Below are 26548 nucleotides of genomic sequence, written 5' to 3'. Positions count from 1 at the left end.
CATGGCCCCTCCACAGCAATACACTCCCCCCTCTTTTTTTTTTTTTATTCCTCCTCCAATTCTCTTATTTACAATGTATCCGCTTTGTTAGGAAATACAATGTAGCAACAACTCCTTGTAGCCGTAAGCAAATCCAGGGGAGGCAAAAGTACAAGGTGAACAAACAAATATTCAAGATAATGTCAAGAGCTTCAGTGCAATAATAACACCCAAAATATTGCAGTTTTGCTTTTTTTCTGCAGCAACGTCTGTAGAAATCCAGCAGCCAAATAAAAAAAAAGCAATGAATGGGCAACAGCTGCTTTGCGGCGAATAAAAGATGCCCCCAAGATGTGCAAAATTGAGAGCAGCTCCAAGGTGTGACGCAAACAGGTAAATCCCAGAAGGCCTTTCAGGATCCCCAAGAGAAGGAGCGACTGCTTAAGATGCAGCTCGTCCTCGGGCAGGTGCAGCCAGAAATCACTCGAGGTATTTCTCCTAGAAACAAGTCCTTTTTGCCAAACTCCACACTTGCCAGAGCTCTTTTTTTTGTTTAATGGCTGCTGTCTAATCCACTTTATTGGATATTAAAATGATGCCAGCAATAAATCCAGGCCTCCTGCAAAAAACCTTGAAAAGAAGAAGTTCTTGAGAATTTTGGAGATCTATTTTGTTAATTGTGATCTTCTGCAACTCTGCTGAGATCTTACATTCGTTCTGTTGCCCCCCTCAATAATATTTCCAGTCCACTTCATTTAACCACAGTCAGGATAATCATGATTCTAATGGGATGGGAGCACTGGTTTAGTTTTGTAACATCTACAGGGGGCAAAGAGTTGGAGGGATGGACAGCCATCACTTTGTAAACACAGATCCACTCGTGACTTGATTCCCACCTCCTCCTGCAGGAAAAGCATCTCTAACAGCAGAAGGGGATAAGCTGCCTCTGGACTCCATTGGAAAAATAAACATATAATGCAGTATCTCCCTTTTAGTTCAGATCATCAGCCTGAAATACAAAAGACATGGGGTGGGGGCAGAAAAAAAACACAGTTTATAATAAACAATATAATAAAGGGGGCTCAGAGCTTTTATTATATGATAGGCACATATACAATTTATATTTTATTTTTTTATTAAGGGTGGGGGATTATTATCTGTGGCACAGATTCTAGGCCATGGGTAATCCTCGTGTGCTGTCTATCTTTACAACTCACTCTCTAGCTGTAAGGCTGGGGGGGTGAAACACTGGTTTGTTCTATTCCCACAAACAACCTGTGGAATGGAAGAAGAGAGCTCAGCTGATGTTAGAGACATAGCTGCCATACACCTTTCTGATTAAGGAATTGATATAGGTTAGACTGTGAATGGGGGCAGAGAGCTGTCTTTGTCCAAAAGGTTCTGTCTAAAGTGACCACAGGCTGTGATGCAGTCACCAATGTGATGGGCAGGATACCTTACACACTGACCCAAAAATGATCAAAACCACACATAAATTAAAGGGTTCAGTTCCCCCCTCATGCCAAAAATGCATATTGATTTCCAAAATAATATTGAAAAATGAGAAAGAAAAATAAAATATTAACGTATAGGGAGACAAGTGGCATTTGTCACATGTTAAAATCATACAGAATAGCAGGGGTTAAATAAATCTTTGCTTTTACAGGAGCTCATGAAGTGGTGTTAATTACTTGCACACAAATAATAAAAAGCAAGGAAACTGTGTTCGTTTTTCCTCCCCCATTTGAACTAATCTCCAACACTACCAAACCCCCCCCCCATTAAAAGATTTACTTACAGTTCAAAGCAGGCTGTAGGCATCCTCCAGCTAGGGGTTACTGGGCACTGCTGGGCTGGCTGGGAGCTGATGCTTGCATCCTCCTTTATCCCAGATCCTTTTTATTATTTTGGAGACAGGTTCACTGATTAAGAGCCCGAGTTGAGGGACTCCAGGCAGTGATGATCATCTGAAAACCCTGATCCTTTGCATGGATGTCTGCAAATCCACCCTTCTTGCAGCGGGCTTTGCACGACTGTTTTTTTTCCCATGTCCTCATCTGACTGTCATACTGTCTAAAACATGACTGCTCAGGGATATCTCTCTGATAAGAAGCATTTAATGCAAGGTCTAAACCTCTCCTTCCAGCAGGACCAATCTCTCAACTATCATCTCCAGCAGCATCCAGTATGTGTTAAGCTCAGTTGGTGTTTATCCAAAGGTATATTTAAATCCAATGATCACCTCTAAATGTTGAGGAGGCTTCTTATAAATCAGACTGCTATTGGAACAAGTGCAGTGTCTCCCTGCAAGTCTCCAATTCCCAATTGTGTTTATGTACCACTGAAGGACAAACGAGTGAGCCAAGCCTGATTTATTCCCAGGGCTCCCCAGCTCTACATCAGCCTCTAGTGGCGAAAACCCAGAACTTCACCCTGTCTGGAAGTACAATTGGCATTCCCTCTATGTATGAAAAAAATATTAATTATTGAAGCAAATATTCCAAACTTAAATTATGCATGCACCTCTAATAAAACATTTTGCTAAGGGTAATACTAAGGACCATTATTCTGAAATAAGAATCCCACAATTACTACATTAAAACAAGGTTAGGTCTTAAAGTTATACACAAATTTCACATCCAGAGCATAGATTCAAAGGAAGAAAGACAGTTACGTTTCTCCAGAAATTATTCAACCAAGATCTGTAAGCAGATCAAAAGTGGTCTTTTATGTTGCTTTCTAATTATACATGGTGGCTTTTATTATCAGTTTTACTTTTGTTACATTTAAATCACAATTGAATGTTTCAAAATATTTATTTTCCCTTTAAAAGTGCAAGTCTAAAGTCTGGTCTAAGTCAGTGCATGATGCTGTTGAAGTTTGCATTGTGCTGCCTTAATTACTTCCCTTACAGAGATCACACAACTTAAAAAGGCTGAGATATGTATCTTGTATGTGTCTAAATAGGGCTATTAGTTTCAGGGGGTTTGAAGTGGGACTGATTCAGCTCCAGGGATATTATTGGGATATATATGTTGGCAGCTGGGAAACATATGACAATACATGGCACCATATCCTCACCATTTCCATGAAATAAAATCATTTAGAGGGTTATTTTTAGTTGAAGTTTGGTGATTCTCTACAATTCCATGGCTTACATTTTGAACATTTTTGAAAATTGGAAGGTAGTCTAAACCTATTTAGTGGACAGACATCCACAGAGTAAGACACAGAACTGCTTAAACTTTCAAAATCTCCAAAGTCCTTTTGTCAGATGTAGCCAAACTGTACACCTGAAAATAGGATCCCTGAGGTCCTGAAAAATTCTGGCTGCATATTTTACTCATATGTCTTTAGACTCTCTTCTCTGAGACTAACACAGTATTCTAGGATGTCTGAGCTCCATTCTTTAGATATAGAGATTGGCTGCATCAGAACAAAGGATTTCTGAGATCTCGAAAGCTTATGCAATTCTACATCTTACCCTATGAATGTTGGTCCATTGAAAGTCAAAACCTGGTGTATCAGTCTGTCTTAGTCGGTCAGTACTAGTTTAGTCATTCCCTTTGAATGTACGGGTTGTAAGAAGCGCTGCCTAATATTTTGGCGCTACATAAATAAAACATAATAATACTAATAATTTAGACTATCTTCTAAATTAAGGTATGGATCGTCACAATACCCACTTGTGTTGCAAGTAAATACAGAAATATAGAGAGAGTGTATATAATACAGGTATATATATATACAGTTAATAAACATATATCCTATAACAATAGAATACTAGCTCTCAATAGTACATTATGCAAGTATCAGTATCAATGCAATGTTTTAAGCTATTAAGGCTATTTTCAATAACAGCGCAGTTAAATACATTTTGTTATAACACCTTAAACTGTACACAATGAATAACTGTGAGTTCATGATAAATAAATTGTGTGGGTCTAATGAATGAATTGAATCTGTCAGCCTGTGTTTTTTCTTTCATTGATTCAGCAAACAATCAAATCTTACAAATTTAGAAATTCCCATTTTCCTAGGATACCACATATGCACAGTGGGAGCACAATAATTACTTGCTTTCAATCTAAAAGAGTTACATATTTTGCCCAGGGCTCTTAAAGAATAATATCATGGCTGCCACACGGTGTACTATGTGCAACCCAAAATGTGACCGTCAAAGTAATAACTGAAAAAACAAAAGAAAGTATAAACATATTTTTATTATTGGGTTTCTTTTTTTTGCATGGGATTTGTATGCATATTTTAATATGTAAAATTTAAAAAAAACTGAAACTTTTATATAAAATGTCTATTTTTTAGGATTTGGGGGAAAAGCATCTTAGAAATGAAAGAAATTTATTGAAGAGCTTGATTATTGAATATTAAATACAGATTTCGGAAAGGCAGTTAACCTACATTAACTCTTTGAGATGGGCAGGTCATCTGGCATTATGAGCGCTAATGTTCTGGGTTTTTTTTCTATTGGAGATATATTCAGTGTGTTGTTTTTAAGGCTTATTGTGTTGCCATTGTGTAATTACTGTAAAACCTCTAGAGCCTTCACCGACAAGATGGCTATATAATGCCCAGAATGTGTGGGATTGTGTCTGAGAGTTCTAAGATTTGGCAGGTCAGCCACAATCCTTCTAAACTAGTGGAAACAGATTTTGCCTCATTTCTGGGAATTCTGCTGTTCTCTGTTATCATAAACCCTCTGTTTATAGCCAAAATGTCTTTGAAAGTAGTTTTTGTAGAAAGGTAATTTAAGTTTATTTGACTTTTTTCCAAAAACTATGAACATTCACCAAATTCTATAATATTTTGATTTCTTAACACATGTGTAATGGTTAACTGAGGATAGTGGTATTGGCAAGTATGCATATCTGCAAAATATATGTTGTGTTTCGCTTGATTAGATGAGATTGGGAAATATCTGTGTGAAGTAAGACTTTGGAATGTAAAATGTTCCTGACACTGATTTATTGTAGGGGAATAAAAAGTGTTTCTTTGATAGCATGAGCCATCTCAGGTCTTTACTTTTAAACATTGAAAGCATGGTTTCATATATTTTAACTTTGATACCATGTCCACCCTCCTAGATATGTCATAGTTTTGTGCCAGCATTCAATCTGGGACCACCAGCCACATTAAAGTCAAAATACAAAAGGTAAGGTTGGATCATACCATCTAAAACATCTCCTATCTCTACATGTAAAAATAAAGAATGACCTTCTGTGGGTTATTTTAAATGTTAGTGTTGATCAGATATAGAGATTTACAAAATGTTTGGTGTTCTGTTGAGTTCTTCTAAATTACATATTTTTTTTTAAGTTGACAAACAGGTAGTTTAGGCCCATCATAGCATTTGAAAAATAAACTAAAAATGTATCAATTTAGACAAAAAAAAATATCAAATTAACCAGGAGACATTGGTTTTGGGGCTGGCAAGAAGCACTCTCATGTGGTTTTTTATGACATCATCATCTGATTTCTTTTAAAGTTCTATAGATTGAAAAGATCATTCACAGTCAGTGGCATATTGTAGATAACATTTAGTTCTATTGTAGCTAGTTAGGCCAAAGGCTAGCAGTTAAGAAATAAATTGTAAGGTATACCAGAAGGCAAGAGGTGAGATAACAGGAAAAACATCGTAAACTGACTGCTGACACAACAGTAGCAATATAAAGTAGAAACAGCAAGCAACACAAAGCTGTCCCTTACAACATAAAAAAAGAAAACTATGATAACACCAAAAGAAAAAATAATAAGGCCACGGAATCAGGGTCAAGGCATGGATAATTGGGCAGTCAAGGAAGGGGGTAGTTTATACAAGTGGCTATAGGAGATGGATGTACAGCTGGTGCTGATCATATAAAGTTAAAGATAATTGGGTAATAAGGGTTTCATCAAAAACCTTGCAGAAAACCAACTCTGAAGCGTTATTAATCAAGATTACCCGCCACCAAAGGAAAACAAAAAGCATTCCATATGACGAGTTATCAATGGTCATGGGTTTCTAGTCCTACATAGAGTGTAGTCCTACATTCAAAAAGTAAGTGAAGTGATGTTATTTGATGCAAAGGAATGCAGGCTAGCATTTATTTAAGTGGCCAAAAACCATATTAATCATATGATGTAAGACCAAGCCTGCCAAAATGTAACTAGAGATCAAGTCTAACATAGGCTAAGTGGGAATCATAATGAACTACCGTAATAGGCCCAAGACATTTTGGTTATTGTTATTTCCACGTCAAGCTAGAAATTACTTTTCCAAGATTTAGTTCTGACATTCTACTAGTTGCAGCAAGGCCATCAGAAACACAATGGATTATTTGCTAACAGGCATGTTGCATAGAATCATCATGCCTTGGCTGGTCTCATTTCAACTCAATGAGATCTTTCAGAGTAGCTCTATTAAATCACAGCAATTAAAAATGAATGATCACCAAATCAATAAGCAAAATGTCCCTGTGATTTCTTCATGTCTAAATGACACAACATTATTTTCACCAGCAGAGGTTCATCCTCCAGTTGTATCCACTGTACGTTATATGTCCATGAGCCAAACTACCAAAGTTATATGCAGTATAAGCATTGTATTAAAATGTATGTCAAGCTAATGTTATATATGAGTATGATGATGCAGTTTCGATATCATGCCCCAGTATTTATATTAAGGTTTATTCATTTAAAATAACCCAACACAGATGTAGGGATTCGGGTCAGATCATGATGTACTGAACACTGCAGATGTGTAAAAATGACCCAAAAGCCTTAACACTTAACTCCATCTTCTAACAGGCTCTATATTTAGACAAAGCATTATTTCAGACCAGCTGACAAAAACAATTCATGGCTGGTTTAATCTGGCTAAAACACGTAACTCTTTTCTTTGTACTGATGGTTTAACAAGTTAAATAATTTCTGCCATTATCCAGCCTAAGTCTGCCAGAGGACTGCATTCTTAGGACACTATATGCTTCTCCAGTTGAGTGATTTACGTGCCAGGGCAGATTGTGGTGTTCACTTTGCATGGGATCCAATGAAATTATGGGGCTTTTTTTGCTAAAGGAGACGTCTGCAGGGGGTACGAAGGAGGGTTGGCCACTTCACCATGCAATATGGAGGGCCAAACCGAGATATTTCTCCTGCAAGAAAGGTTGGCTGACCCTAAGTAATGCATTGTTCACTGTACTGTTGGTATTTCATAGTACATAGTAAAGTCAGGGATTGCCGAACAAGCTGTTTTGTAAATAAGCCCCATATGTGTATGACAGGTTTCCCATAAAGGATAGACATTGTATTATCCAGTGTGAAAAAAAGGATAGAACCTTTTTCTTAATTGATGAAATGATATTGGAGAAATCACACATTTAAGGTACTTAGAGACTAAGTTATTGTAACCTATGATTGTACTCACACAATTAATTAAGTATTTTGTAATTTTCCGCCAGACAGAGCCCCCCCCCCAAACATCAGAAAGATCTCCTTTCAGTGGCCCACAAACTGGACATGCATACCGTGTATTGTCTACTACTGCAAATCAACTCTTATGTTGTTTCTTAATTATTATTATTATCAATAATCTCATATGATTACTAAGTAGCAGTCATTATACTAAAGTTTAGCTATTTGGATTTGAATCAAATACCACATAATGGATAACAATAAAAAATAATGGTATATGCATTTGTTTCATCTTCAATATTCCACATTCACGCCTTTAAAACCTAATTGAAATGTTTGCAAGTGGCTTCTAGCAACATAGCCATAGATCTATTCATCATTATTTGTCTTGACCTTCTAAATCCACAGGATACCTGGATAGGTTTTCATGTATGCTGTATTTTACCGTCACAGTGACCAGGGAGGCATTGATCGCCTGGCACACCGGGCAAATGGCTGATGGGCTGTAGGCTAACAGAGCACCATACTACAATTTATGGGTTCCACCATCAGGACAGTCTAAATTATGGAAGACCCGTCTAAGGTGTGGGATTTCCTGATTATCCTGTATCACTTCAGGTGCGGGCTATTCCATGCATTCTTGGTGGTATTTCCTTCACTTCAACCCTGGAACTGTAGAGCATTACCTCTTGCCCCGTACATTTTCTAAAAGATTTGAAGATCCACAGACCATAGGAAAATTACTTACAGAGACAATTCTACTATCGTCTGTTTACAGGGGAATGGAAGAGCTGTCTGTGGCACTCTCTTAATATACTGAGAAGAGAAACTGTCCAAAGCTTTAAATGTAATTTCCCAGCAAGGGTCAGGTGAAAGTCAAGTTAAAAGGTAATTTCATCCAAGATAATCACCAACAGAGACTTCCTGTGAGTGTAGTAGACAGGTGCATTCCACTGGCGGGTTTTGTTAAAGAGAGATAGTATCTGTTTGATCTGCTACAGGATGAGATGTATCTCAACAGGGACAGTTCTTATCTTTGGATGGTTGATGCGCACCGCTAAGATTTTTCCAATAATCATTCTGCTAATTACGAAGGAAGACAAATTACATGGTGCTGCAGCGCGTGGCCAGCAGCTGGATATGCCTGGCTGCAAGCTACGTGAGCATAAAAGCTTAGCACAAAGCCGCGCAGATCCAGCTGTCAGCCAAACTTACACCATCAGGCGGCGGTTGGCCTTAAAGTGCCAGGTCACCCCATCATCGCCAGTCCGAGCCCGTAAAACTGTGCTTGATTTTGGGAGCTCTGGAAGAAGCAGGAGAAACCTTAGTCTGGGATACAAAGTCATTATTACCGCTTTCTTTGAGATATTTGCGATTCACTGGCCGCATAAGTGATAGATGTCATTGGGCCCTATACAAGTTAAAATATAGTTTTTTTCTCCAAAAAATAACTGAGAATTCAAAACTAGACAAATGATCCTCATACATATAATGCGTCCTGTAGATTTTATTTCTGTACTCTGCAAATAGTAGGGCAGGAAACTTATCTTTTTTTGCGGGCTGTTGATTTTCAATTAACTTCAATTCATTGTAGCAAAAGCTGACCTTAATAAGTTGCCAGTGTGAATATTTTAAGTGTCATGTATAATTTAATGAGCTACTCTCAAAGGTGCCTCTTTGTGAACTTTTGAAAGATTGAAACTGGATCTCTTTCTCAGAATTATTAAGATCTAGTGGATATACTGCATCAAGTGCTTGTCATTAGCTTTGTTAAGATTTGTTATGCTAAATTGTCACATGGGCACTTTATTAAAAAAAATGCAAATGTGATTTTTTTTTAAGCTGCATGGTTCTCATGTTAATAGTTTTATAATTATTATCATTACATAGTTGCTTGTTTTGGGGTTTGTTAATATTTCTTCTTCTTCTGATTATTATTTTTATTATTTATATAGTGCCATCATATTCTGCAGTGCTGTGCAATAAGTACAATAAGCAGTTAGTATTAATGTCTCTGGTTTTAAACATTAATTTCTCTGGTCTTAAACATCTTAAATGGATGCTGGGTTAGGCTTTTTTAACATGGCTTTTGTGAAGAGGTTCTAAAACATCAGACAGTGTGAATATCCTGGGGACATCATGAGATCAAATCAAAGTGACAGTAAGGCCCATATATATTGTATGGGAATTGAGGTATATATATATATATTTTGTGAAGTCTTGAACCTGGAGCAACCACAATTAAAACTACATTTCTGTCTTGATACATATGACCCCGAGATTCATGTCTCAGACCGGCATTTGAGTTTTCCATGAACCTTCATTCCAGACACCAGGTTGCCGCATGGGCAAAGCCAAAACTGATTGCCTTGACATGGACCTACAGAGACCACAATGGTGTACTGAAGTTCACTATGCAGTATGCACCAAAAAGTTTTTGGTAGCTGGACAAGCACAAAGTGTTTTAAAGAGGTTAGTCATAAAGTCTTATGTTTTCACAACATGACCAAGGAGTCACAACCCACCGATTTGAGAAGACCTTGGCACATACAAGCTGGTGTATTATGTACGCAATGAATTACATCAGATTTATTGTGACCTCCAATGAGTCTAAATAGCCAAATGCAGCCCCAAAACGTGCACACTGCCTGGACAAAGAAAAGATTCTAGGATAAAGAGAAAACATGTTACTCAGTGGATGAACTTAAGGCTAGGTTAAGGAACTTGGGGCCCTGGAGCAATTAGACAAAAAAGACCCTCTTGCTCCCTTTCCTGCAGGGTACTTATTGCATCCTCAGCTTGCCTCCGGTATGTCCTTCATAGCCAGTCCTTCATGCTCACTGACACCGCGTGCCGGAAAGTGACCACATTTACATGCGTGCAGTGTCAATGAAGGAGCTACACACCACATCCTGTAAGTAGTGAGAGGTAAGGGCCCTTCACAGCACTTTGGGCTCCGTGTACCCCGTGGTTAACCTGGCCCTGACCAAACTCAGTATCCAAACATGGTGAGAAGTAGATTTTAGGCAGCACAGAGGTCCAAAACCCCCTGGAATATTTATACTCCTACAACAATCTAAGTGCTTTTACATCTTATGAATATATCTTTGCTAATATATTTCAAGTGCTTATTGTACCTTAGACATCCCACGGAGACCCACAAGATACGTTCCGGGCAGTAAATGCACAAAGGAATAGTCATTCTAAAAGGTTGAGCCATCAAACAGTATCTCAACATCCGAAAGATGGGAATTATAGAAGAAAAAGAACACTAAATGCATTAGGAGGAGCCATTTTGCTTTTGTGAATTCATTATAAAGTTTATCACTCCATTTACTCTACTGATAGCAGCTTTTAATGTATATATATATATATATATATATATATATATATATATATATATATATATATAAAGAATCTAAATGCGCTAATGCCAGTAATCCCCTCTGCTAGTGAATATCAGAGATGGTTACTCTGGGTATGGGTTCAGGTAATTCACCTGGAAATGACCTTCTGATTGGGAGTTGGGTGAAGAATGTGTTCCATCTGGTTCTATAAAGGTAAAAAGTACATTACATTTTTAGGCAATTCAAGAATAATTACTGGAATGTAGATAATTGTTTGTTGCATGAGAATGTCAATAGGGAGTATGCAAACATTTTTAAAATAGAGACCCACCGAATCTTATTAAGGCACCTTAGTTCTGAACAGTCTTATAAAGCTCTTTGTAGAGAGTTAGTTTTACCCGTCATCAATTCTGTCATACATCTTGACAGGTGGTCACATACTGGCCTATAGAAGCCTTGCCATGATGATAGAGTTCATCCATCCTATGAGCTTGCTTCTGGCGTTGCTCTTCTTTTGTGTCCTATGTTCTTTTAATTCAACTTTCTTCTTGGCACCTCTGGCTTTTTTGGCTGACACAGCCTTGGCTTACCCTGCTTTTTCTTTTTCTCTTGCTGATATTGTGCAGTCTCAACAACCATGAGAACCCAAGGGCTCAACTCCTCTTGGGCTGCTACTAGTAAATCATGTAATGCCGGCACCTTGATGTAGGCTTAAATCGCCATTTTATGACAATGCCTGCTACATTACTTCACTATTTGGGAATTTAGTTCTGGATGTTTAGGTCCCCCCCCCTGTTTACTGTTGTGTCGGAGAGGATGATTAGGGTCAGGAATCCGGGTAGAAGTCACCAAGATGTAATATGAGACATACTTAATACTTTTGTAGATGATGGAACCCCAACTAATATTCACTATTTTTGTTACCTTTCTTGCTTTATAAGTGGTTATTAAAAATCCACTGATTTTATTACAAATACAAAGCAGATTCCGCTAATGAAAACATTGGAAACACACGCATCAGCAGTTACAAACTTTGCAATATATATACCATCAAAGAGTAGGCATGTCTAATGCTGTTACAATGTATCCATCTACTCCATTATACCAATCCAATAACTCGGATAGCTCTAATTTAAAGTGTCCATGGTGAGATTGGGTATTAAGTGCTAAAGTACATATCCTCGCTAGGGAATAAAAAAAACAAAACAGGTCTTTATATACTTCCAGCCATTTTATCATTCGTCATTATGAAATTCTCAGTAGCATTAAGCTAACTGCAAATATCAGGATTGATTTGCTAAGTAAATCTATCACATGTTGAATAGCTATCCTCCTGTAGACTGCAATGGAAAAATTAGATAACTCTGACATGTTTTATCCCAGTTAACGAATCTGAGCCAATATATATATATATGTATCATTTTTATCTCATTTTTTCCCAATGCAATCCCTTTTTCCCTCTGTCCCCATATTCTCTCTTCTTTCTTTTTCCCCTCCTCTCTTTCACTCTCTTCCCTTACTCTTCCCTCATCTTATCTTCCTTCTCTTTCTCCTTCACTTCTCTTTTTTCTCTCTTTTTCTCTCTCTCTCTCCCTATCTTTAATTAACTCTCTCTTTCCTTCTCTCTTTCCTTCTCTCTTTCCTTCTCTTTTTCCTTCTCTCTCCTTACTCGCCTTACTTTAAAGTCACCCAGTATTCTGTTATGGAATATTTTCCCCTCTTTTTTACACAAGAGATTGTGACTACTACCATTCACACTACCTGATTCCATGCAAATGACATGTTTTAGTGTTTTGAAATAAATTAAACAAAAAAAACCCTAATGTATAGACTGTTTCTAAATGTAAAAATCAACTCAAGAGTTTCACAGATGAAAGGCCCATTTGAATTTTTTTTAATGGTCCTATTAATTTAGCCCTCATTTCACACATACGTACCAACTAATCAGCAGTGTGTTGATTTTGGATGACCTGCCATTGATTGGCAATTAGTGCATTTTAGACGAATTGCTGAAGGTAATTTAGACCTGAAATAATTGTGGTTGATTAGAGGTCAGAGGAACACTATTGGTATCGGTGGGTAGTCCAGTTGTCTACAACCGGAGGGAAAAGAAGATCACCGTACGTTCAGATTTAAAGAAAAATACTCTATTTTTATCAACATCTAGAAAGGGCAACCTTTTGCCGCAATTATTAGAGGGGTTTTTTTTTCCATTTTACTACTAAAATAATCCAATTTTCTGTTGACATATTACTAATAAACTATATATTGCGGAGAAGACCTGGGAAATGGGGTGTGTTGGGGCTATATTAAGATGCTGTGGGTCAGCATTTCTAAAGAAAAGGCTAATTTGGAGTATTTCTAGAAACATTAAGTGCCATGGGACAAAATCTGAGCTTTTAAAAATATATATATAACTCACACACACACACACACACACACACATATATATATATATATATATATATATATATATATATATCCTCTTAAGGACAATGCATCGTGAGCCTGTACATGTACAGGCTTAGTTGTAAAGGGGATATATATATATATATTTATATAAATATATATATATCCTCAAATACTGAATACTATTGTATGTAAGTATAGCATTGTCCTTCTTTTAGGAAGGGATGTTTGGAAAGTCACTGGTTAAACCTACATTGTTTCCCTGGTAATAAAGCAGAAGCTTTATAGACACAAACTGACAGTTTAACCCATTTGGAGCCAAGTCACAAATTAACAACGTATTTAAGCACTTTGCATGCAAGAAGAATGGCGAATGCATTGTAGAACAGTATGATAACCAGCGCCATTGCACTCAAAAGGTTAAAGATCTAGTAGTAAAGGTAGTTATTTTTTTAACAAAACCCACATCTTTTCGCTGGAAGGAACGCCCTTGATTTTTCCTACATCCTCGGTGGTTCAGACAAAAGTGTAAATATTCTGGTCTATAGATGTTTTCCAACAAAATAAAATAATAAAGGTTTATTTTTGAAATCCATATTGTACCCTAATGTCCCATTAAAATAATCACTGAGCGCCACTAGGGCCACATAGTTGGCAACTGTCTTGTTTTGCTCAGGACAGTCCTGGTAGCAGAAATGTCTTTGCCGACCAAAGTCTAAAACTCATTATTCCACGGAGCAAGGCAATTTCTCCAATGATGCCTTAAAACATGTAACATTTTGCAGGGAAGGCTTAACTGTCACGTGACACAGAAGCATGCAGTGATAGGTTGTTGCCATAGAAAAATGAAAAAACTTCTTAAAAATACACTATGCTGCTTTCATGTGATTGAACCTTCAGAAAGGAAAGAATAAACTGACGGATCCATGGCTTATCTGCTTAGCATTCTGGGCAGTTCAATGAAAAGGATCTTTTAAAATGGAGTATTATACAATTCAGGGTACAGGGTAGCAGAAACTAACTAAGATAGTCTTCAGACTTTGCATGATGTGAGCTGAGTGACCGAGGTTGACTTTCCCAGCTTCTATCATCATGCTAAACACAAACTGATCTTGTGCTGATCCTTTTCCTTCTCTCTACTGTCCCATGAGATTTTACGACTGTTCCTTACAGAAAAAGGTAGCAGGATTCTCATTGCTTCCTACGCGGTTGTCAGTGTGTTCCCTAAGTTACCTGCAGTGCTCAGCTGGTGGTTCCCCCGCGGGAACGCTCACTGTATACATTATCAGCGGCTCTACCCTACCTCCCATCACTCCTTCCCCACCGCAGAGGGGGGATTCAAAGCTGTCCATGCATGACATAAGAAACAAACAGCCTGAAGGCAGATAAGAACGATTCGGCCCTTCTAACCTGCCCATGTTTCCTTCCATAAAGATGTAACCCCTATCACTTCTTATGGGAGGCTGTTCCATGCATCTACCACCTTCTCAGTAAAGTAAAATCTCCTAACATTACATCTAAACCTCTGACCCTCCAGTATTATACTATGGCCTCTTGTTCTAAAATTTCTACCTCCTTTCAGATAAACGTCCCTTTCTGTACTTTACATATTTAGATGTTTCTATCATATCCACTCTCTCTTCTCTCCTCCAAATGAGACGTACTGAGATCCCTTAGTCTTTCTTCACCGCAATTCATTTTTCTCATAAAAGACATACGTTTCCGAATGATTTGATACATTATTAAATATTACTAAATATTAATAAATAGTTAAATACTATTAGCTTCTGTAGAAAATCAAATTGTTTGTTCCTGTATTCCTGTAATAAAATGAATACAAAAAAGATCTTTGGTTTCTTGTATTGCCCCATAATTGAAATTCGGGGCATGGCTGTCGCATACATTTTTACATAAAAGCAGCACATTCCCACGTTTCACTTTTTCCGATATATTGTGAGTTGCTATTGACAGCCTTAATATTGACCAGCCGTGCTATTTTTAAGTTTGGAGAAAAGGCTGGAAGGTAGGTAGTAAATCAGGGGATTAGCCGGGATTTTCATTTGGAGCCGCATTGATTTGTAGAAATATGAACAAAGGCCTTTACAATCCTGATGGGGAAAGCCAGTAAAAGGAAAAGAAAATGTGGAAACCGAAGAAAAACAAAACAAAATGTAATGCATATCCAAAAAAAAACCAAACAACAGTACACCGCAGCTTTTTACTATATACACAATAAATATAAACATTTATGGAATAGATAATATTTTTGCTTTTCACAAGATTCCAAAAGCGATGGTGTTTGAAATGATGAAAAAAACATATATTAAAAACTCATTTACATGTATAACACGGGGAAATGTATCTTGTTCTCAGGATCGGCACGCTTTTTCCTCCCCATTAAGTTATCTCTCTCCCCTGTTGTTGAGTTGCTGATTGTTGTTTAGAGGGTTTCCGGCAGCCGTTGTATAGGTGGATGCGAGAGAAAACGTCGAGACAGGAAACCAGCTGAGGCTTTTACGTGCTGAGATATGATGTCATATCCTGCCTCCCTGATATTCGTTTAAACCCCCTATATGCCACTCTGCCTCCCTGATATTCTTTTTAACCCCCTATATGCCACTCTGCCTCCAGAAAGCCCTTGTACACCCCCCCATATACCACTCTAACCCTCCCCCGACTTACCAGTGCTTCCCTAGACTTGTGCCCCGTGCTTCAGATTTCTTGGTGTGTAGTGGGGCAGCCGGTGAAGGTCTGCGTGATGCTTCTGCTGGGAGGCTTTTCCGCTTATTATTCACCCTCTCAGTAAAGTGAAGAATCTTTACGTGGGCCCGGTAAAATGGCATCATTATAGACAAAATGTCCCATTTTTTTCTGGTGCTGAGGGCAAGATGCCTCTGTACTGAAAAAAAAAAGCGTGTATTAAATCCCCAAAAAGTATTTCAAAATAAAACATATTACTAAAATAAGAATTCAAAACATTATGTATATTATTACAGCCATCTTCACTCCCCTTTCAATATTCAGCACAGCCTGCGAAACCGAGATTTTGCTCATAAATCAGGGAACAAGGATTATTTATTTTCTTGTAAATAAAGAGTTTTTGTCTTATTAGTACTGCAATGCCATAACAACAGAGATATAAAATATAAAATTATATTTCAAGATTTGTTTTAAGATAAAACTTCTCTGTTATCATTTTTCTTTTTTCCAAGTGCTCCCCACAAACGAGTAATCGACGGAGCTGTACATCTAGGGATCTTTCTCCCTCTCTGGGAGGTCGTATTTACTGAAGCAGGAAACGGAGCGTAAAATAAACCATTGCCTTCATGCGGAGGTGCGAAGGTAAAGCCACATCACAGCGTGGGGCCTTCTCAGTTCGTTTTTATCTCTGACAAGCGAAGGTTAAGGCAATCTTTTTCTTACGCTGCTCCTCAGACAGACTTACATCGGTGTTAAGTAAGAAAGCTCCAGAGGGACGGAAGCGAAGCACAGAATTGTCATCTACGAGTTGAAGGTCATCATGTCCCACATCTGCTACCTATATCATTCTATTAGGGTCACTGTCTCTGAAACATAACATTGAGACTAAGCCCTAATTTTTGGAAGACGTCAATTAATTAAAGTCAATAACCCAGTTACTCCTGCTCGTTACATGATCATGTGTAGCAGTTGAGTCTATTAATATTAAATATCATTGACTCTTTAGAAAGCAAAAAAGGAGCAGAGTCTTCTTTTGCATTTTTTGTTTCTATTTCTCACAGTTCTTTTACAAAATCAGACATCCTCTATGTTGTTTTTTTGAGTTCTGGAAATGTGTTCTTTAAAGAGAATCTTAGAAGGCTCAAGAAACCCAACATCCAACTTGAAGTCTTTATCATTCTTGGGACGAACTAAACTTGAGGAGGGAGGAGAGGGCACTGAAGACCTCACAGACGCAGGATAAGAATTATGGGGAGCTTGGAGGAAAAAAAAGAGAGAGGGGAGACATTACAGAAACAAGGGATTTAACAAAACACAAGAGGAAAGTTTTTTTGCAATGGAGGAGAACAAGAGGCCATAATCTAAAACTAGAGGGTCAAAGACTTAGATGTAATGGAAGGACGTTTCGCTTTACTGAATGGATGGTAGATAAATGGAACAGCCGCAGGCTGTTGATGTGGTGAAGATTAATACAGTAAGGGAATTTAAGCATGTACGGGAGAGGCATGCAGCTATCCGAAATCTAAGACGAGACCAACGACTGGTGTGAATCTTTATAGCAGGAAAAATTAGCAAACGAGATGGTTCTTATCTGCTGTCAGACTCTATGATTCTGTGTTAATATACCTCCGGTTATTTTTTTCTCGGTTGCAGCTGGGTTAAGAGAAATCTCCAGTGCCATCTCAGACCTACATATGATTTTGACCCGCATACCAATGACTTTATTGAATTTCTTACAGAACCAACTCAATCGAGTGTCTTTGGTGGATAATAAAATCAATGCTGAGGCAAGTATAACATTTGAAACGTTAGAGAAAAGCCATGACTTTTTACCAGATTAGCACAAAATAACTTTTCATCCTTTTCTTTCATAGGAGTTTTCTGCAGGCTGGAAGAACATTGATTTGTACTAATAGCTCTGCAGACGAAATGTCAATGTTATCAGAAAACCGCTAATAACCAGATTAACTGTATTGTAGCCCCGCGTATTTCTTTTCTGTACTCTGGATCAGACGAAAAGCTTACACTTGACTTAAAGCATTTTGAGGCTTCTGAAATAGATTGAAGTCATTGTTTTCTCTCGAGTGAAAAGTAAGGATAAAACCTACAAGCCACAACATTATAAAGGGAGCCGAATTTTTCTAATTCATAAAATATGTTTGGGGCATCCTTGCATACTGTTTCAATGAGGAATCATCTTTAAATGTTTCCATGTATCCATGTATAGCTAAAGGATCGCTGGTCAAAGGAAAGCAGCACTTAAGATTTGAGTTTATTAAGCAGGAAAATGGACTAAATGGGCCGAATGGTTTTTAATTGCCATCAAATTCTATGTTTACAACCAACATCTATCCCTTTACACATTTTATGCAAATGCTGAAAGACAGAAATAGGGTTTATTTGTTAATCTATTAGTCTGTCGGATTTTTGCTGTGAAACACTTCACTCCCAGACTTCATTATTCATTAGGAAAGGCCAACCCCAACACTTATCTATCTCGTTTTCTCTCTCGTTTTCTCTCTCTCTCTCTCTCTCTCATAAAAATGTTCAAAATTACAATAAGGTATAATTACACAACTGCACAATGTTGCTTTTTGATACTTTTTATAGAAGGAAGATACATTATCTGTGCATTTATAGACTTTAAAGTGCTTTTATTACTTAGTTGTTTTTTACGAAAAGTTTTAGAATACATTTAGGAACGACAAACAACTTCTAGTCATTAAAGTAATATCATCCTGTTTCTAGCATATTACAGGAGCCTACCCTGTCTAACAAGTCATATTAATGAATGCAGCAATGTAAAATTAATAAGATGTGCCTTGGTCTGAGTAATGGATGCAGTCTCTGCAGCCCTTGTGTAGACATTGCTTGTTTAAAGTCCTTTGACTTTATATCAACACATTTTAATATTCCTATCAATGTTCCTTTCTACTAATGGTCTGCTTTGATTGATCTATGGCAATTACTGCAAACAAACAGGAGGAAAATTACTGTAGCTCATCACTGCCAACTAGTGGTCATTCTTGAATATGTATCTTTGCTGCTATTCTGCACTGGGGTTTAACATTTGAGGTTAAACTTTAACACTTCCAGAGAGGTGTTAAGGCAAAAGTACATCAGGAATAGTAATACGAGGAAAGTCTTAAATAGATTAACCAGTCACAGTAACAAATACATTTTTTAAATCAAAATGTTGTATCTACTTATTTATTGAAATGCCATATCTTGCACACAGGGAAGGTTTTGTAAAATGATTAGTAAGACAACAATCTCTTTTTCACATCCCCTTGCTTTAACATTTCACATGCACAAGACATTCTAAATGTAGGCCAGAGCAATATACTGGTTCTGCACTTTACCAAGACAGCAAATGGCGATCAAAAGTACTTACTATATAAATAATTCTATCACGATTTAGAAGAAGCATCTAGAGTGTCTATATCACAAAATATATTATCTGTTACACTTAGACTTTAGTGGGGGAATAAATGCACATTGGAAGTAATTTCTTAACTATGAAAGCTAAGATAAAGAGGGGGGCCCCTAAAATACAGAACATCGTGGACTTTTGTGTTTAAACAAACTTCTAAATAGAAAAAAAAATAACTTAATAAATGTTTACTTACCCCACCCACCACTATTCCTTAATAAAAACTATATTTAGTTTTCCCCACCACCACATTTACCAGGCTCCACATTAACTTTTAAATGAAAAACTACTGGGATAAAATACAGATTGGTCTAATTAATAAAAAAAGTTAATAGTAAAATACTTTTTAGTGTTTTCATTTTAATGTAAATAGGTTTTTGTACCTTTACATATACTTTACATGGATATATCGGTTTGATTTTAAACCAGTTTCTTAAAACAAAATTACCGGTAGGTTGACGATCTTTTCTGCAAAAAAATCAAAAAATCACTGGTTTATTTCAGAGACCCAATTTTCAGTATTCAGTATTTTTTCAATGATTAAACCATTGTCCTTCATTGTCAGTGATTTCCAAAGAACAAGCTTCATAGAACCAGAACAATTTTTTGCGCACATGTCTATTTTTTCCAAGGTTCCAACGTCTAGCCAAATAGTAATCCTTACCCTGTTAACAGAGACACGTTAATACCTGATAAATCCTGAAGGTCTGAGCTAGGGGACTCCAATCACGTATAAAAGAGAGGGTTTGCCTGAAGGTAATACAGAGACTGGACTACTGATACCGCTGCAATAAAGGTAACATCACATTTACCTGCTTTATTTAAGGATTTACTTTTGGATATATATTTTTTTTAATTTAGTAATTCCCTTTTATATATATTTATATTGTGTTGAGTATAACTTCTACCTGTCAGAGGTAACCTAAATTCTTTCCAATACATGTATTATAAATATGTTATTGATAATAATAACTATTGGTATAAAAGCAAGAAAAGTGTATTGAAATTTGTGATAATACCTATTTTATTGGACTAAACCCCCCCTCCCTCTCTCTCTCTCCCCCCTCTCTCTCTCTCTCCCTCTCCCCCCTCTCTCTCTCTCTCTCTCTCTCTCCCTCTCTCTCTTTCTCTCTGGCTCTCTAATGAGTTTATTTGGGTTTATTTAGTAAACTCTGTTAGGAGATGAAACATTCCATCTCTTTGATTTAATTATGATTTTTTTTCCCTGAAAAGGGGTACAACGTGACCATGCATGAAATACCTAGATTTGTGAACCATCTAAACTCTTTTTAAGAAAGATAACCTCATCTTTCTCCGGTATAACTGTGTATGATACATCCATGACAAATAAAGGAAAGTGACAGTTGATGCTAGATTAAAAATTTGAGTTGAATACCTATAGGTCATGGAATGCCCTTTTTCCTATTGCAGCCTATAGAGAAATAGATATTCAATTATGTACAGATATTCGAGTTTTTCTCTGTCATTGAATTCAGCACATTTTCAACATTCAAAACTGTGAAATAATGTTTTTAGGTTGTTCAGATTCTAAGCAAATATGATTTTAAAATATAAGGTATGTGTATTGAAGTATTGGGCAAATAATCAGCCGGAGAACATTGCATAACCTTGTATTTTATTATGTTGTATTTTTCATCACAACAGGATGGAGAAACTACTTTTGTATGTGTTGGTTCTTTGTTATAAAATTCTCCCATGTGCTGCTTGTGAACTTTCCAACATAACAATTACACTCGAAAAAGAAGAATGTGGAGCCTGCATCACTGTAAATGCAACGTGGTGCTCGGGCTATTGTCTCACCAAGGTGAGTGTCGTGAATACATTTAAAAGGAAAATAATGTTAGTACAAGACAGGTAGGGGAAAGAAAGTAAACTTGGTTTTCCCAGGATTTTGACCAAATCAACATGGCCCCTTCACCACCATCGGCAGTTGTGGCGATCCTGTACTAAAAAGGATATTTTCAGAAAGGTCTAAAGTAAAGGGAGGAAAAGGATTAGGGGCAAATAAAATACAAAATCATTGAACAAAAATTAAAAGAAATCATATGATTAAAACTTAACTTTTAATATATTTCACCAATAAACAAAACAATCTAATTCTCTATAATGTAAAAGAAATCAAATAAAATACAAGAATGAGCTAGGTGAAATGAATAATAATAATAAATACAAGTCTGATGAAGCCCACGAAAAAGGGCGCTCTAAACAACCACATTTATCTATATAACCTTATTTATTTGAAATGGAAGGAGCATGGTTTTAAGAACACCAGGGAGCATAGTTGTTTGCCCTGCCTTTACTTCTTGCAGTGCCCCAGACAGCAAAAACAATGTGCTCTTGCTCTCTTATTTTACACCAAACTAATAGACAAATACCCAGAGTCGTCACCCTGAATCACACTACCTTGTGGAATCCAATAGAATAGCTCGGTCTTAATCAACCAGCCTGACATTTAAAATTAACTCCTATGGAGGAATGGACATTAGTATTGCCATCAGCTCAGTGTGGTATTTGAGCAGGAAAGTCACCCAAAAAATCACATGACTGACAGCAATGGCGGCCTCCAGATCTGGAGATAAAGGGAATTTATTGGACCTACATTACTGTATACAGGACCAGGGCATATAACTCAAGGATAGAAATATTTTTTTCTCATGAGATTTTTCTTTCGAACTATAAACTTTCAATACATAGTCTGTTGAATTTTCATTCCCTTGTTATGCAAGTATTTTTTTTTGTTTGTGTATTAAAAATAAACAAGACATTGAGAAACTTTAGATCGTAGCTAATGTTCAAATTAATAACTAATGAGAATAAATGAATGTAACTAGTACTCGAAATAATATTTGTGCATGTTTTTTATTACCGTATGCTTTAAAGACAAACTAAAAATAAACTAAAAACACATAACTCACATTTTTTATTCAGACAGGGAAAAATAATTTGTAACTAATTATTATTAATATATATAATAAATATTTCTTTTCCACTTGAAGTTTAATCAGTTTTGTATGATTTCTGCCTCTGCATTAAGCCTGTATAATTTAATTAAGAAGCCATTTATTTTAAAGGTAGAGTACACAATATTAACATTAAAAGGAAATCATCAAAAAAAAAGTAATTAGAGTCATAGAATTTGATGGCAGGTTCAACATACCAGTCAACATATCTAGTCTGCCAGGGACAGGCGGGCCCGGAGGGCAGAGGGGCAATTGTCTGACCTGCCTATTTGTAAAGGCTTAAGGACCAGCCTTGAGAAACAAGAAATGCAGCGGGATCAGGTATATGTTAGAGTGAGAGTGTAAGTGTACATGTGTTTGTAAGTATCAATGTATAGGTATAAGTGTATGTGTAAGCATGAATGTGCTATCATAATTGGTAATCTGTGCTAGCATAAATGTGTATTAGTAAGTATGTGTGTGAAAGGGAGTGTGTGTTAGCATGAGTTTGTAAGTTTGTGTTAGTATGTGTAAGTGTGTGTTAGTGTAATTATGTGTATGTAAGCATGAGTGTTTATGTGTGATAGTTTGAATGTGTAAGTTTGTGTAAGTGTGTATAAATATGTGTGTCAGTGCGTATGTGGGTTACCGGGGGGGGGGCAAGGGGGCGATTGGGGTCACTTGGCCCTACCTGCCCCTGGGCCAATAGGTGCCAGTCCTTATCTCTAGGCTGCCTATTTTTCCTGGTGTAAATCACAAACTTTAGTCAGTCCTTGGTCTTAATTCAGGATAATTTATACTTCATATTGTTATCAAGGCACTGTTTGCATGTACCAGGTTACAGGTATGAAAAATGTATTTTAACAAGCATCAGACATTGTAAATGAGAATATTTATGTTCCCCTTTACAATATAATTACCTGTTTAAGTTCCCTTTATAAAATATTGAGTTTTACCACTTTAGAAGGGAAAGGGGAAATTTTGTTTTTTCACCTTTATTGGCTAGCGGACGTATAATAGGTTGCAAGCTTTCAATACTATCTAGGGGCCTTCTTCAGGTATTATATCCCTGAAAAAGAGACCAAAATAGTCTTGGACGCTTGCAATCTAATATATATATTTAGTTAGCCAATAAAGTTATCATCTTATTATCGAGTTACTTCCAGGTGTAAATGTTGCTAAAAACAGCACTTATTATGAAACTTATGGTTATTGTGAATATATAACTAGCTCTATCTTTCTGACCATAAAAATGGTTCTTTCTGTATTTCAGGATCCATCATTAAAACATCCCGTTATCTCAATGTTTCAGCATGTATGCACCTACAAGGAGATTATCTACGAAACAGTAAAAATCCCTGATTGTCCTGTTAATGTCGATTCTTCCTACACATACCCGGTGGCTATAGACTGTCACTGTGGCCAGTGTGATATAGAAACATCTGATTGCACCGTGAGGGGCTTGGGACCATCATACTGCTCTCACACCCAAGACAAGGAATAACGAGCTCTGATAACCAAACGATCAGCTCTTTCCAGTCGGACTTGTGTATTTCTATGTCACTAAGGACAACATTCTATGCATGAGCTAAGGTAGTCATGAGGAACCACAATCCAAATGTGTTGTCCACCTTTCTAACCAGTTGTCAAATACTATTGGGGCTAAAAATAAATTTTCTTCATCTGGTTATCTGTAAAAGTATGCAGTACAATGTGTACTCCTGATGTCACTGTTATTTGGCACAAGAGTATGACATCATATTTTCACAAGACTCACCACAAGATGGTCAGGATCTGAAACCCCTATCCCAAATCCCAAAAAGATAAGCAACAAGGGAAGGATGAAAAATAAACCTCCCAGGTCACCTTAAAACTGTCCCAGGACTCATTGCTTATACTCTATGCCCAAAACACACAGGGTTGTTACTGTTGTCTCTGTAAGTCAACTTGTTATGTTACATACTACTTGTTATGTCCTGTCTACCCATTGTACAGCGCTACGGAATTTGATGGCGCCACATAAAACAACTAATAATTAATTAATTAATTTGAGAATGAGTATTTATACACCTATAATTGTATGGTAGTGTAAGGAACTACATTCTTATATTTGCTACAAATTTAATATGTATCCGGTAAATATGTAAAATATGTAAATGCTGCCAGTAGCATTGTAATTGCTTGATCCATAACACAAGTCCTGTGTTTAGGTTTCTAAATTTGTTATGATTCTACATCAAAGCCGGCTTCCAGGATCTCCTGGTATGAGAAAAGGTGGTCATTTCAATAGCACACATGGATCTGTTAGAAAAGCTTAAGTAATGAGAGCTTAGTAAACCAGTGGAGACTAGAACTTTTCCGAGCTTGTGTGGAGGCATGTCAACAGCCAGAGTTGTGTCGGAGGAATAGAGGGACTAAGGGCTTCCTCCATTCTGTCATTGAGTACTCACTCATGCCTTTTGTGGACATGCACAAAAACCCATGTCTCGAGAAAGTAATATCTGCTTAGTTTGTGAACAGGCTTGGCCCCAACTTGGCTATTACGCCGAAGAAAGTTGAACCATAGATCTTAATATCAACCCTCATGGAGCATAGTTCTGATTTACCTTTGGTGAGCACTTAACTATAACATAATAAAACAATACTGGTCCTCTTTGAACAGCATGATAAGAATTATTCCCAAAACACATGTGTGTGTGTTTTAAAATCAAATGTCCTAGATGTAATTTTTGTTCATCTAAGGAGATTTTTCCTGCCTAGCCTCATGTCCTATGTTCTAAGGATGAGCAGGGGCTTTGTACACTGACTAGAACATTCTACTAAGTTTAGACAATGTTGCTACAGCATGTATCAAAATATTTCAGTCAATACAAATTCTATTTAATATCAAGTTTTATGTTTGTAAAAAAATGCAATATGCCATAATGTTCTTAATATGTAGATTGTCAATGAAACTAAATAAAATTATGCTAAACGTATGTTTTTGTATGCGTGATGCTAAAAGAATGAAAATGATATATATAGGATCTATTGTGCAAAACTCTTCTTTGAAGAGCCATAGTGAAGAACCGAGGCCTCCTTCTTCTCCCTAACAGGATATACAACCAATTCCTTGGTTGAGGACAAAATGCCATCCAGACAGTGGGGTCTTCTTGGTTTCCCTCCAGAAAGGGGAACCATAAAAGTGTGTTTGTCCTCTTCAATGGGTAGCCCTCACCTTATGATGGTAATCACTGTAGGATCAAACCAGTCAAGAACGCTGGCAATTATTATTACTCATTAAATGAGTAACAATATAATGGCACAATCAAGGCCTTGATTGTACAGAGATTACTCGCACTGAGATTAAAGTGATATGCAAAAAGAAAAATTGTTAAATAACAATAAAATACGGCAAAAAAAAGCTTACATAGGGGTCCAGAATGTTTTAACTTGAGTAGTTAGTTTGCGCCCCTCTAGAGCTAGGGATGCTGGTGGGGATGAGGACTGCCCCCTGGGATGCTCTGACTTTTGGGTCACTAACCAGACAGTTTGTGTTTTATGTAAAAATTATTTATATTATAAGTAGCCTTCTTCAAGTGTCAAGGCTACCAAAGACTACAGGCAGTATATTATTTATATCATAACTGAGCCGATGCCTCTCCTTCCCTATTATTATAGGTTCTTTTTGAGGAAAATGTGCTAAAAAGTGTTTTGTGCTGCTTTTGGACACTTGGCTAGACTTGCCCACAATGTTGAATGTTGGCTGTCATTGCCTGGCCCAGGTTTCCCCAGAGGCACACAGCGACCAAAATTAGAGGATAGAACCAGCAGGGTCGCCCCAACTGGAAGCTGATGCCATCTGGGGTTGTAAAATATAAAAAAAAACAGAAGTTATTTAATTTAACAACCACCTAGTATTGTCTGCTATGATACATGATGCATTGGGGCATTGTGACCTCCAGTTGCTGTTGTACATAAGTTGGCCCAGAGCAATTTGAATACCAATTCAGTATCCGCTTGAGTTCTTTTGGCGTCCTTAACCCAGGTAGTTAAACCATGATTTCAGTATTACTGGATCTTATGCATGCAACATAGCACGTAAACAGTGTTAGAACCTTATCTACCGCAGCAGCTTGCAGGCCCAAACACATTAATATAAAGAAGAGAAAACACTTTAATTTATCTAGTCAAACCAGCTGTGTTTCAGACACAATAAACCTTCTGTTAAGAGATAATGGGTTAGATATACAAATAAAGGCTCTTGGTCGTACTTTGCTTTTGCTGTTCTATGGCCGATGAACGAGTTCAACACAATAAATGAAAGAGTA

General features: G+C 37.1%; 1 protein-coding gene across 1 annotated transcript; it reads left to right on the top strand.

Moving 5' to 3' along the window:
- The first annotated feature begins 20944 nt into the window (after positions 1-20944).
- LOC149277648 (follitropin subunit beta-like) lies at positions 20945-23742 on the top strand. The gene is made up of 2 exons (XM_089502642.1): positions 20945-21103; positions 23512-23742. The coding sequence occupies exons 1-2, from the start codon at positions 20945-20947 to the stop codon at positions 23740-23742; spliced, it is 390 nt and encodes a 129-aa protein (XP_089358768.1).
- Positions 23743-26548: the final 2806 nt, after the last annotated feature.

This window comes from Sceloporus occidentalis, unplaced genomic scaffold (assembly GCF_023333645.1).
Source record: "Sceloporus occidentalis isolate IW3139 unplaced genomic scaffold, rSceOcc1.0.p SCAF_207, whole genome shotgun sequence".
NCBI lineage: Eukaryota > Metazoa > Chordata > Lepidosauria > Squamata > Phrynosomatidae > Sceloporus > Sceloporus occidentalis.
This window is presented reverse-complemented; position numbering and strand designations above follow the sequence as displayed.